A 13,774-nucleotide genomic window follows, 5' to 3' on the forward strand; every position below is an offset into this window, starting at 1 on the left:
TTATTGAGGAGACTATATTTAGTCCTACAATTGGAGATGGTACGTGAGTATGACCTGACACTCTTTATTTAAAAATAATTTTGTGTATGGCTATATTATTAGAGGGGACTATGTTAAGATTTGGATCCCATCCGGATCCAAATTGTGAGAATTCTAAGAATCCTCACATCTTAGACATTCATCGTACATCATACGGTTTGAAATCATTTGAATTTTTTTAATTTAAAATTAAACACAAATAATAACAAACGAAAATTAGCCGTACGATGTATGATAAACGTTTAAAATGTAAGAATTCTTAAGAACCCTACAAAGTGGATCCGAAAAAGATCATGGCCCATGTTAAGATGGCCTTAAAATATAAGGAATACTAATGAAAATGACTTGAAAACTTTGAGTTTTAAGTACTAGAATTGATTTTTTAATGTAAAAATATGATTTTTCGTTAAAGTAAATAATACTGCAGTTTTTCGTTAATACTTTTTAAAATATATGAAAACGAGGTTGAATGCAACTATATATTGAAATTTGCATTTATTGGACCGCCTGCCACAACAAAAGTCGTACGGCATCCAAATATTCGTTTTCAAGATCCCCTCAAATGTCTAATATGCCGCGTAAAATAAGTCAATCGAATATTAGAAATAGTCTAACTATTTGACATTTAGCATCACAATATTTTATGTGTGTTTTGGGGAATGTATTGTGATTAAATTTTTTCGTCGTAATATGCAAATAAAATGTTTGCCACTTTGTTGTTTCATCCAGTTAGACCATATCTAACTTTGGACTAAATATTATTTTTTAAGTTTTATTCCTTCTTTTCAAACCCAATCTAACACATGTTAAATGTGTGGGCTAAATGCCAACAAGTTTTTCAGGATTTGTTGAATCCAACGGCTGAGATTAAATATAATCAAATTTAACGTTAAAAAAAGATCTAACGGCTCAAATTTAAATCCAAATGTTAAAATAATTAAAATATTATTTAACTCAAAATTCACTCAAATTTAGTGATTTTTCAATATTTATCGAAATTTAAATATTTTTAGGTTAAATTGTTCATAAAATTAAATTATGATAGTGTACATAATTTGTTTTAAAATTACTTTAAAAGAAAAAATTAGCCTAAATTTATTCTTTAATAATCTTGGGCTAAAAAATTTAGGTCAGAAAGATTGAAGCAGAAAAGCTGTTTTTGGGCTAAAAATTTTAGATTTTAGCCCAAGGGTTGAAGATGGTCTTAGTGATAGGTTAATTATGAGATCAAATCTTCTACATTCATTTTGTATATGTCTTTACGTGGTCTCTATTGTTAATGTTAAGTTTATGATAACAACGTAATGAAGGGTAAATTTATTAACACGTGTTAATCAATAATAGAGATCACAAAAAAATCACATAGAAAATAAATATATAAAATTTGATCATACGAGGACGTTTACCAAAAAATAAAAAGGAAACATACCACACACTGAAACCAACCAGCCGGTCTAATTACGCCAAATCCCCGCGATTAACACGCTTAATCTTCATGCAAAAGAAAAATGCTATTAATTGATAGGATAGTGTTAGACAGATCAAATTTGTAAATTAAATAAAATGTCATTAATAAAAACAAACACATTAATCGATAATTAATTAATAATTAAATCATCTACGATTACATTATTTGATTTGTAAATTTAATTTAAAAAATTTGATGTATGTAACATTATCGTTGATTAATCAACTAATTAATCAAGGAAAGGACAATATAATTAATTCTAGATACATGGGTGATTCTCTAGACTGCAGGGCTCCTTCCTGGCTTTTACGAGACAAGGGGGACCCACGCGTACGAAGATCTGTAACTTCCGCGAAGCGACGTTCAGGATTGCGACACGCAAACGGGTAAAGGGCGACGGAGAGAGATGCATGAGAGATGACAGAGCATGCAAAAGAAGCGCATCGGACTCATCGGCGCAGATTAGCAAACATCGCCAGCCAGCGCAGAACGGACAGAGAACGATTCGTGGCTAATACGAGTGCAGAACTGTGAGGAGAGAGAGAGAGAGAGTGTAGAGAAAGACAGTGAGGAGAGAGAGAGGGAGGGGCACAAAGGGCCTGGCAGGTGCAGGTGCAGGTGTACCGTATCGCACAGGCATTTGTGAGAGAGAGAGAGAGAGAGAGAGAGGGAGGGGCAAAAAGTGCAGGTGCAGGTGTATCGAATCGCACAGGCACTAGAGAGAGAAAGCCGAAAGCGGAAAGTTCTCTCTCCTCTCTTGCTGCTGCTGCCATTAAGCGTTACAACAAACCCAAAAATCAACGCCTCTCTCACGCCGTCAGCGTTTTTCCAGAAAGAGAAGGAAAGGAGAGAGAAGCGGCGTGAAAAGGCCGGGCTGCGTGGTGGTGTGAAGTGTGATATAGCAGTGGAGGAAGAGAAAGTGTGATCAGAGAGAGCGAGAGAGAGAGAGGCGGTTAAAGGAGGCAGGACATTACGGTGGACGCGGGTACACCCGATTCTCAACGCCTATTTGTCTTCTTTCTCTCGAGCTCCTTCTACTAATTAATTACTCACCAATTTCCCAATTTTCTGCGTTTTTTCTTCTGCAAGTTGTGCTTTTTCTAGACGGCTGGAGAGAATATTTGATAAATAGACATGGCGCCGAGGACTGCTGCTGGAGTGGAAGGGTTGCCGTCCACCGCCTCCGCGAATGCTATAGAAAGCAGCGGATGTACGGACGCCGCCGTGCCGGCAGCTAACAACAACCAAGGTGTGGAGCTGAACCGGTGACCTCTTTCGTAATTTTCACTGTTTTAGTCTTAGATTTTTAATTTTAATTTTATTTCCTTTTGTAAATGTTATGCACGTTGACCATGATTAAATTTTAATAATTGTTTTTGGTTTTTAGTCTGAATATGTTTTTTTTTATTATTATTTTTATTTTTATGATCTAATTTTTAATTATTGAAATTTGAATCAAAAGCGTAAATCTTCAATAGGGTTCTCATGGGTTTGATTTTCCTCAAAAAAAAAAAAAAGAAAAGAAAAAATGGCTTATTAGTCCCACGTAGGAAGATAATCTTGTGGTAAGAAAGTTGGGATTTAAATTTTGTTGCGAAGTTGGTTAGGATTTAGGTTCAAAATTAAAGTTCCGTCAACTATCCGCTAATTTTTTGCACGTTTACCTCACATGTGAGGCTAAAACGGAACTATACGTTAATTGTTAGCAGGTGAGGCTCCATATGGGTTTAAATCCTAACTTTTTACCACTATACTATCTTTCGACTACTCTATTATCACGAGACTATTAATCGAATTAAGCCATTTTCTTTTTATTATATATATATATATATTAACTTTTATTTATTTATTCGTTGTTATGATTTTTCCGTTGAACCAGAATGTGATTTGAATTTTGATGTTAGGTGAGAAAGATGATTTGTACCATCAACTATGGCATGCGTGTGCCGGGGCAAATGTGTACGTTCCCCGCCCTGGCGAGAAGGTTTTCTACTTCCTTCAAGGTCACATGGAACAGGTTCTTTTCTTCTCCCGTGACCCTTTCCACCTTTCTTTTGTGGCAGCTCGATTGTCCCTTACTCTGTTTTTCCCCAGTCAATGGTGAAAAACTTTCACGCAACCCGGATGTTACTATGCTAGTATACCGTTTCTCTAATGTACACAAGCTTCGTTCCCATCATTACAGTTTCGTTACGAATTATAAAATTTCAATCAATCCTTTCGAATTTTCGAATGAGGAGCTCCAAATAGATGACATGTTTGCTTGTTGATCTAGAACAGGTGGAGGCATATGCAAACCAAGACGGTAAAATGGACATGCCAAGATACAATTTGCCTTCCAAGATCCTCTGCAATGTTGTATGTGTTCAGCTAAAGGTAAACTATTTCTCTCTTCATGTGTTTAACAAAGTGTGCAATTGAAAATTCAACGGCTCATGATTGATCTGAAGTTGGTTGTTGTCGAACGATAACATGATTCATTTGCAGGCTGAAGCTCACACAGACGAAGTGTATGCTCAAATCACCTTGCTTCCTGTGACCGAGGTTAGCTAATGAGTGCTCAGATGACTTTATTTAGGGCCTCGTTGGAGATTTACATTATTTATCCGCTTTACAACTTCTTCCTTTGACATTTTGAATGTATAACATATATGTACTGTTCTGGCACATTGCAGGAAGACCAGGTAAGGGGAGAGGAAGAAAATACCCCACCCTTGCCTCGGCGAACCAGTACACGCTACTTTAGAAAGATACTAACCCCGTCAGACACAAGCACCCACGGTGGATTCTCTGTTCCCAAACGACAAGCTGATGAGTGCCTTCCACCTCTGGTCGGTATCCTTGTCTTTCCATCTAAATAACACCCATTTGAAATTATATGATACACGTAACACATCTGATTAGAAATAAAGTAACCAATTCAATCTTTGCTACTAGTTGATCCACTTGTTACAAATGTTTTTGCAGGACATGTCTCAGCAACCACCGGTTCAAGATCTGGTAGCAAAGGACTTGCAGGGATATGAATGGTGCTTTCGCCATATATTTCGAGGTATCTTTAAATTCAGACGCTCTTAAACATCCGTCTGTGAAACTAACTTGTGTAATTATTAGTACTTCTTATAAAACTGGAAATCAAATGCACAAGTTTGGTTGTTATTGAACTGATGTTGCTTTAAAAAATTTAGAAATTCCTCTCATCACGCCAAGGGAAAAAAAATGCAATTTCCATGGTTGGCTGATTCTATGTAATACACAATAGTCCAACCTACAAACAAGTTTCTGCCCATGTAAACGCCTTTGCAGTTACTATATTTTTTTACCTGATTAACTTCTTGGGTTTTTGGAATGTGGTTTACTACTCGTGCATGTTTTCCGCTTAACCTTCTTCACTGGATTCATCATATAAGACTGACTACTCTTAAACTATGCATGCCCCATAATGTAGGTCAGCCAAAGAGGCACTTGCTTACTAGTGGATGGAGTACGTTTGTGACTACAAAAAGACTTGTTGCTGGGGATGCATGTATCTTTGCAAGGTATGCTCTCTCTCTCTCTCTCTCTCTCTCTCTCTCTCTCTCTTTCTCTTTCTCTCTGTCTGTTGAAAGGTTAATTAATTAATCTATAGGAATTTCCTTTTAGTTATTGGTCTTCAGTTCCAGTTACCTAATGAAAGTAATTCTTGCTTCACAGAGGAGAAAATGGAGAACTGTGTGTTGGCATACGCCGTGCGACCAAAACACAAGACACTGCATCAACTTCTCTCATTTCTGGCCACAGCATGCAACATGGCATACTTGCCAGCGCTTTCCATGCCATTTCTACTGGTACCATGTTTACTGTGTACTACCACCCATGGTAAGCTATTTGATCCTATATTTTTACCCTGAATGTGTAGAAGTATCATTTGGTATGCTAGTACACACATTCTCTTAGGCTTTAAGCATGAATCTTTTCATATATCTGCAGGACGAGTCCTGCTGCTTTCATAATTCCTTTTGATCAATACATGAAATCAGCCGAAAATGACTATGCCATTGGAATGAGATTCAGAATGTATTCCGAAGGTGAAGAATGTGCAGAGAAGAAGAGGTAATCAAGCCATGACTTGCGAATGCAAGAATGGACGGATAAAAGTTACAGTAGACATTCTTGATAATATATCTACATTTCCCCCATTAAACAGCCGTGATCTTTTGACCGAACATGTTATTGTATGAAACAGGTTGGAAGGTACTATAATAGATATCGAAGATAACGATTGCTTGATGTGGCCCAGTTCAGAATGGAGGTGTCTGAAGGTACCCAAGTTCCATTTTCTGTCCATTTCAATCTGAAACTTATAACTCTCTCTCAGCATCTTTTTCTGGTTATTCCATTGTTTGATGTGTCCTTCCAGGTGCGATTGGATACTACATCAGATACATGCTTGCATTCCGAAAGGCTTTCTCCTTGGAATATCATACCTCTCCAACCTAAGAAGAGGGCACATTTACCTGATCCGCCATCACCTGGTGTTTCTAGCTTGGGCAGGAAAGGTCAGTAACTCTCATATATCTCTTTGTGGAAAGTTTGTCTAGATTTCAGAAATGCTTCATTCTTCAATTCAGTTTTAATGGAATTTAGCTCAGGATTCATCAACTTATCTCTTTTTCTCTTATTAGGTTCATTGGCGATTTCAGTTGTGTCCACACCTCCAAGACAAAAGAAGGTCTTTCAAGGTCAAGAAACTAGTGATCCACCTGCTCATGAACCAGTTACACCAAAACAGCTATTACTGCCACAGTTCATCCCACCCCCAAATCCTGACTGGGACTACACAGATTTGGGATTGGAAAACAATCTCAACGTTCCAATGCACGACCCATTTTACCAATGTCCTGGCTATCCAAAAGCTCCAAGCCTTACTAACCAATGGCCACCAATGTTTGGTTTTGGAGTTTTTGACAGTGGCACGTATAAAAGAAGCATGTCAGTTCCAAATATCAGCTCCTCGGGGTCCCAGAAATTGAGAGCCTTCGAACTGAGGAGTGAGACTCAATCGCCACTTGTCGAACAAAAGAGTACAATGCTTTTTGGAGTCAATATAGTTACCAGTCACCCAGAGCTCCCTTCACCACAAGTTGCCAATTCTATTGAACTTTGTAGTCCTTGTTCTATTCCTCCAATATCTCATTCAAGTGTTTCTGAAACAGTCCAGCTGTCAGAGACATCGAAGAGTATCTCTGGCGTTTGTTCTGAGAAACAATGCAAGAAATGTAGCTCCATCAATAACAGGAGTTGCATAAAGGTAAAATTATGTGTAGAACTTCTTCTCAGTTGTCTTTCCAAACAAATTGAAGAAAAAATTAAGCTAATTGAATTGTATTTATTGTTTCACATTCTAAATTATTCAGTCAAATTATACTTTGGTGATTGCACTTAAGATGTATTTGTATGTTTACTTAACAAGCAACCATCCACATAGGGTGGAGTTGATTGCTGAAGGCTAGCTAATCTTGCCAAGATTTCGATGCTCTTTCAGGTGCTCAAATATGGAGCTCCTGTTGGAAGATCAATTGACCTCACGTGCTTTGATGGGTACAACGAACTCATTTGTGAGCTTGACCAGATGTTCGATTTCAAAGGAAGCCTGATCGATGGAAACAGTGGATGCCAGGTAACCTACATGGATGATGAAGGAGACAGGATGTTGATAGGAGATTACCCGTGGCAGTTAAGAACTAGAACTCATGCTGTGACTTAAAGTTTGCTATATCTGTTGTGCTTTACAGTCTGATCTGTTACTGATTTCATAATCACGCTACATATGCAGCGAATTCCAGTCCATGGCGCAGCGATTGTTTATCTGTCCAAAAAATGAAATACTGAATCCAGACTCCCCAAATGCAGTATCCGTCTAAGTCTTCGCTAAGAGGTCACATGTGTTTATCTGTTCATATCAGAGTGTGCACGCGTGAGAGAGAGACATGGTATCGACAAACATGTCTGCTTGAAACATCGATGTGCGCTTTGCGGTATGTATGCCAATGCAGCCGTGACAATTTACTGTTCATGTGTAGCTATGCAGTATCAGTATGCATATTGTTTAAGTTAAACCGAAAGCTTAAAACTGTAGTTTTTTGCTGTTTGAAGAATGCCTAAGATTGTTGTGATGAAAAAGTTCCAGGTAAATGCTCAGAACAACTGTGGAACTAGGCACAGTAGTCTTTGAATAATCAGAAGTACCATATTTTACCATTGGATGATCGTTATTTTTTACTGCATGTGCACCTTCAGTTTTTACTTTTATTTACCTAAATTTTTTTAAGAGGTATTTGTTTACTTCTCCCATGAACTTTAATTTTAACCAATTACTCTCCTGAACTTTTATAATTTGCCAACACTTACCCCCTCTAAATTTTTATAATAAACCAATTTTGCCCTTGAAGTTTAATTTTATAATTGCAAAAGGGTAATTTTATCCCTAATGTGGACAACATATTGTTTTTTTTTCCTTCTCTTTCACTAGTTCACTCTGTACACTTTTTGTCTGAATTTTAGGGTTTCGGTGGAAGCTAAAGTTCAGGAGGGAAATTGCCCAATAATAAAAATTCAAGGAAGAAATTAGCCAATTATAAAATATTAAGAGGATAATCGGTTAAAATTAAAGTTAGGAAAGAAATTGACAGTTCTTTACAAGTTCGAGGTAGAAGTCGACCCAATTCCCCAAATGTGTCAGTGAGAACTGAGAAATGATATTGATTTCAAGTTATGATATTTCAAATATTTGTACTGGGTAGGTGTTCATACTATAATCGGTTATTTAACATATTGGGGCCGGATTGGGCCGACCGGCCCGACCATAATCCAAAAGGGATCAAAACGTTACAAAGTTTACCGCCACCAACCATTTTCTCACCAGACAAAATCCAACACAAAAGGAGGAAAGAAAACTCCCCCCCAATCTAAAACCATGAAATCTCTGTCTCCAGTCCGACCAATCACAACCCTTCCAAAACTCCCTCCTCCCACCTCTTGCCCGAAAATCTCCGCTCTAGTCAATGTCGCTACGCCTGCGCTCAATTTCCGGGTTCCACGACACCTGATTTGCCTGCGGAATGATACCCGGAAGCCCCAAACTGCTGTAAGATCTCAGTTTTCTTCAAACCCACAGAGCAATGAAGACCCAGATGCCCAAGTTCAAGACCTTGTGGTCCCACAACATTGGTTGATCCCCCTCCAAGGCCTTGGAGGTACTACTTCCTATTTTTTAAGTGTTTGGTACCTTCTAATTTATCGTTCAATTAGTTTAGTCTCATGACAAAGCGAGAAATTCTTCACCTAGTAGTGCAAGTGCAATAGTCGAGAATAATAACAGTCAGGTGCAATAACGATTGTAAGCATGCTCTCCAAGCGCGCATTAGTTTGTTTACTTTCCTGACAAGTGATGATGTTGGCGAGAAACTATTCACCTATTGGTGCGCAGTCTTATAATAATATGATTCGTTTGAAAATACTTTTAAAATGATTGAAAACGCTTTTGATAAAAGCGTTTCTTTTAAACAATTATTAGCAAAAATGCAAAGGAGTCATGAAAAAGAACTTGAAGTGCTTTATGAAGCGCTGAACCAAAAACGTTTTCAATCATTTTAAAAACATTTCTAATTTTCTAAACGAGCCCATAATCAAGTGCAATAATTGTTGGATACATGGTTTTGATTCAAAACGGAACTTTTAAGTATTTTTTCTATGAAAGTGAGTTTGGTGGGACTTATGTGTGCTAACCATTTTATTTACATGAATGAAAATTCAGGAATCAGAGTGGCTGAGGGTTACTTTGCACAAGTGGTTGGACGATGAGTACTGCCCGGAATCCACCAATGTCGAAATCAGCAAGATTGCTGCTCAATCGTTCTACAAATCTCTACTTGAAAAACAGACGGATTTGGGTGAGATTTTGTTGAAGATGGCCATAGAATTGGAATCCATTTCGTACCAGGAAAGCTTCCACGGCGCGTTCTCATCAGCGAACGCCGCCGTGAATTTGATTTCCCAACGGATAGAGCAGGCGTAATTGTCACTCGGTCCAGTTCAAGGTTTTCAAAATTTATCTTGTCCTGCATTTCCTATGTGGTAGTATATGTTCTCTCGAAACGTCCACCTTTTAAGCAGTAAGTTTTCTGTAAAGAACGGACGTCCTGCAGAGAGAATCTTCGATATAATGAATATATGTGTATCTCCTTGCAAATAAGTAGTGACAATGGATGAAGGCTTAATGCACCTGATCGGGTGCAGGAAGTTCCAAATTCTTGAAAGATGTAAAACCTCCATCCACAACTAAATTATGGCCACTGACATATTTAGCCTCGTCGGAAGCTAGGTAAAGTGCAGCGTTGGCGACATCGTTGGGTTCACATTTTGCGCCAGCCAAGACGCCTGCGTTGTGCGTTAGTTCTATCAGCCGTTGTCTATCAATCCCCGGGAAAATTTGAGTCATTTCCTCGATCACAAACGGGGTTGGAATCGCAAATGGCGATATGGAATTGACTCGGATTCCATGCTTGCATAGCTCTGCAGCCACGGACTTGACAATGCCAATGACGGCAGACTTGGACACGGAGTATGTGTGCTGTGCTAGTCCTCCCATCAGTCCCGTCACGCTAGCTGTGCAAAGAATGGAGCCAGATTTGCGCGGGATCATCACTCGCGATGCATGCTTGATTCCTGCCACGACTCCTCGCACGTTGATGCTCATGATGCGGTCGAATGCTGTAAGATCGAGGTCCACAATGCTCGGGGGAGTGTAGCAGGGCACCCCTGCATTGCTGTACATAATGTCAAGCTGTCTATGTTCGGAGATGGTGAAATCAATGGCGTTGGAAATGTCGGACTCTTTCGTGACATCGCAGGCAATGAATGTCGCGTTTGGACCGAGCTCTTTTGCTGTGAGCTGCCCGAGCTGCTGTTGGATATCTGCAATGACAACTTTGGCGCCATTGCTGACGAACTTCGACGCGGTTGCCTTCCCTATGCCGCTTGCTGCTCCGGTAATCAGCGCCACTTTGCCTTCAAGTCTGCTATGTCACACGTAGAACCAAATCAACAGAAGGGCATGCATACGAGAAATGTAATCGAAATCGAAAAAGGGGTATTCGGGAATTCGAATAATTCATCCGAATATTTCCGAATACCTACTCGATTTTTTGCCTACCTTGCAGGCTGGGATGAAAATCCCATCTTGAAGGTCGGAGAAGCCAAAGGAGCTCTTGAAATGGTGACATTTTTCCTTTTCAAACTTCAAACAGTTAGGAACATAAATCCAGCACACCAAATTTCATTCAATGGAAGGAGAAAACCTCAGCCACAAAAGAAGAAAAATCAACAGTTAAAGAAAGGAGGGATAAACGGTAGTAATTTTGGGAATCCGAATGCCGTCAAGATGGCTAGAGCAGTATGCACTTGGTTTACACTTCAACTTGAATTCCGTCTCCATGATAAAGATTAGATTAATTAAAATATCGCTCGAATTTATAAAGAAAAGGGAAGAGAAGCTTACCTGAAAGCAACCCTGAGCATATTTTTTTTTTCTTGAAGAATTAAGATGGGGTTTGTGTGATACTTTGAGATCAACTGGTTCAACTTCTTCCTTTCACTGAATTTCTACCTTTCTTCAAGTCATGGCCAGCTGTTGATTTTATATGCTTTTGGTTGTGGTTGGAACGAAAAGTGGACGAGTCATGAACGTAAGGAAGACTCAAGAAAAGCAAAGCATTCTAATGGATTGGTGCGCATGTGCAGAAGTGGTCCAATAGCGGCGTTTCATGTGAATGTGACACATGCATTTTGTTTCTTTGTTTTTGGGATAAAACTTTGAAATATGATTATTATAAAAAATTTCATTGTATTTTCTTTGTTGTTTCTGCACTCAAAAGTTTATTCTGAGCGCATATTTACTTATAAGAAATGGAGTTAAGTAATACATTTGTAAGCAAGAGAGCTTTTTGTGTCATTTAGTATTATGGTTTAATGATATTCTTCTTCGCTAGTAAGAGGTTTTAGGTTCAATCCTCGTCAAAAGCGAATTTGAACTATATGATTGCTAGTCTATTATGAGGCCTAATGTAATAACTCGTCCCTAATTTTAAGATATTATAAAATTTTAAAATGTGAATTTACCAAAATGCCCCTTAAGGAGAGGATTGTTGACTTTTGTTGACCATTGTTTTAAGAGATGTACGGCCCATTCTTTTAACGTATTTGTGTAGTACTGGACGAGACGATCGCGTTGGCGCAAGCGGAATCAAATTTGGAGCTACGGTGAAGATTTTATGAACTTACGAATGTGAAGGGCAATTTGGTAATTTCATGTTGGGAGATATTTTGTGTGTTTTTTTGTGAGCCACATGGGCCCACACCCCACTCTTTCCCTATCCCATATCTCATTCTCCCAGAAATCTGGGTCTCTCTTTACTCACCCTTGTTTTTCGTCCCTCCAAGATTTAGTGGTAGTGTTCGTGCAGACGAGGATTTCTGGCAAACGTGATATCAGAGACTACTTTTGATGGTATAATTCTCAATCTACTCTACTGTACTTATGCTCTGACATCAGGTGTGAAATGGGTTCATTCTCGCTCACTAACGCACTCTTATACTTAGGCACTTTTAGATTTAAATTTACTCACATTTTCCATATCATTACACTTTATGGCTTAGTCACTCTCTTGGTGTCAGCCAGCACAACTACACTCGAAGCCCAAGTGGGCATTCCGGATCGAAGTGTCACTTAACCTACTTTCTACTTTCTTAATATAGATAATATCTTTTGTTCGAAAGAAGAAAAAAAAAGTAATGAATTTATAAGAAAAGTATTATTCTCAGTCTTGTGTTTACAATAAATCAAAGATTTTAAAAGAACATGATTACCATTTATGTGTTTTCTGAAGTAATCGAATGAAAAATAAGCGGTCCGCATTAATTTTGAATATTCCATACCTTCTCACACCTAAAAAATTCTAAGAATGAAATATCCAAGGGGGTTGATTAACTTGATTATCCCATACACACCCAATACTTTGTAGGAAAATATTAGGGCTATGTTGGTACTCTATATGAATCCAACTTTTTAAACTCAAAAACAATTTTCAAGTTTTAGGCCTTAAAAACTTGTTTGGTAGGAATATTTTCAAAAACTGAACTTAAGACTAACTCAAAAATATAGTCTATTCTCTAAGGGAATTGTTATTGGCACTCCAAAAATCTAATTTTGCACTCCAAACTTACTATAATTAGAAAGAAAATAACACTTGTGAGGAGTGTAGAATGAGATTTTTTGGAGTGCTAATAACAATTCCCTTCTCTAAAAACATAAAAAGTGAGTTTTTAGAGTTTTTAAACTTAAACTCACTTCTTTCTTTTCTCTCCCTCCTTCCCTCTCACTCCAAATCTATCTCTCTTTTCTTCATTTTCTCTCCTCTTTTTTTTTTTTTTTTTTAACCTTTTTCGTCTCTCCTCCAATCGATCTCTTCATTCTCTCAGTTCTTTCTCTCACTCTTCTTCCTCTCTATCTCATCCGATCCTCTCTCTTCTTTCTTTTTCCTTCAATCTTCTCTTACTTTCTTTCCTCCTCCTCCTCTTTCTCCCTCTCCTGTGATCCCTCTTTTTAGATCTCTTTGTCTAGTTGCAAACTAATCAAGTTTTTGAGTGTCTTAAAGAAAATTGTTTTTAAGAAATGTTCTTAAGAAATGTTTTGAGAAATGATAAAAAATTTCAAATAGGATACCAAACAGGCCCTTAGTATTTTTAGATATTTTATTATCTAAGTAGTTTAGTTTTGAGTCCAGCTTCTTAGTATTAGGGTTATGTTTGTTCTTTATAAATATAATGTTTTGTAACACTACGAAGATAAGCAGTCACAAGGTAGTCCTAAGCTTATAGGCGTCTTGGCTCTTGTTTATTTGATTCAAATTGATAGAATAATATTGTAGTTTGGATTCGTTTGTTCGTCACAGTCAATATTCAACCTCCTTCATATCTATATCCCTTCTCGTAGTAAGTAAACATGTCCAAATCATGCATATCAAACACCCACAAATCTTTACTCGAAAAACAGACGCATTCGGTTAAGGTTTTGTTGAAGATTGCCATAGAATTATCTTTCTTAGTTATTTGTAACAAATTTTGTGCAAACGATCAAAATTGAGTGATAAATAAAATAATATGCCACCTTATCATTATTATACAAGAATATAGAATAAACGTTATACATATTATCAATTCTCGTGTTAA

The 13,774-nt window shown here is 37.9% G+C and overlaps 2 protein-coding genes and 1 long non-coding RNA gene across 9 annotated transcripts; 2 read left to right on the forward strand and 1 right to left on the reverse strand.

Annotated features, from left to right (window-relative positions):
• Nucleotides 1-1,890: 1,890 nt before the first annotated feature.
• Nucleotides 1,891-7,747, forward strand: LOC125477944 (auxin response factor 2-like). 3 transcript variants are annotated; one of them, XM_048585471.1, is made up of 15 exons: nucleotides 1,891-2,492; nucleotides 2,612-2,756; nucleotides 3,412-3,524; nucleotides 3,788-3,883; nucleotides 3,995-4,051; nucleotides 4,183-4,338; nucleotides 4,475-4,559; nucleotides 4,956-5,046; nucleotides 5,201-5,365; nucleotides 5,477-5,599; nucleotides 5,733-5,808; nucleotides 5,907-6,045; nucleotides 6,172-6,797; nucleotides 7,032-7,222; nucleotides 7,323-7,747. In XM_048585471.1, exons 2-15 carry the CDS (start codon nucleotides 2,642-2,644, stop codon nucleotides 7,408-7,410), a joined length of 2,121 nt encoding a protein of 706 aa, XP_048441428.1. In that variant the 5' UTR covers nucleotides 1,891-2,492; nucleotides 2,612-2,641; the 3' UTR covers nucleotides 7,411-7,747. The 3 variants fall into 3 exon arrangements, with proteins under 3 accessions (XP_048441428.1, XP_048441427.1, XP_048441429.1); XM_048585470.1 differs by having other exon boundaries at nucleotides 1,893-2,492; nucleotides 2,597-2,756; XM_048585472.1 differs by lacking the exons at nucleotides 1,891-2,492; nucleotides 2,612-2,756; nucleotides 3,412-3,524 and adding an exon at nucleotides 3,550-3,663.
• A 325-nt stretch (nucleotides 7,748-8,072) lies between these two features.
• Nucleotides 8,073-9,717, forward strand: LOC125478093. Its single transcript, XR_007258902.1, has 2 exons — nucleotides 8,073-8,742; nucleotides 9,303-9,717. It is a non-coding gene; the product is annotated as an uncharacterized LOC125478093 (long non-coding RNA).
• LOC125478092 (secoisolariciresinol dehydrogenase-like) lies at nucleotides 9,575-11,275 on the reverse strand. 5 transcript variants are annotated; one of them, XM_048585870.1, is made up of 4 exons: nucleotides 11,046-11,275; nucleotides 10,701-10,784; nucleotides 9,771-10,566; nucleotides 9,575-9,687 (listed from the first exon to the last, which is right to left on the reverse strand). In XM_048585870.1, the coding sequence occupies exons 1-4, from the start codon at nucleotides 11,063-11,065 to the stop codon at nucleotides 9,616-9,618; spliced, it is 972 nt and encodes a 323-aa protein (XP_048441827.1). In that variant the 5' UTR covers nucleotides 11,066-11,275; the 3' UTR covers nucleotides 9,575-9,615. The 5 variants fall into 5 exon arrangements, with proteins under 5 accessions (XP_048441827.1, XP_048441829.1, XP_048441828.1 ...); XM_048585872.1 differs by having other exon boundaries at nucleotides 10,701-10,775; nucleotides 11,046-11,272; XM_048585871.1 differs by having other exon boundaries at nucleotides 9,771-10,563; nucleotides 11,046-11,269.
• Between the last annotated feature and the right edge of the window lie 2,499 nt (nucleotides 11,276-13,774).

Source organism: the organism of the source record quoted next, unplaced genomic scaffold (assembly GCF_019419815.1).
Source record: "Pyrus x bretschneideri cultivar Hongxiangsu unplaced genomic scaffold, Pyrus_bretschneideri_v1 Contig23, whole genome shotgun sequence".
Classification (NCBI taxonomy): Eukaryota; Viridiplantae; Streptophyta; class Magnoliopsida; order Rosales; family Rosaceae; genus Pyrus; species Pyrus x bretschneideri.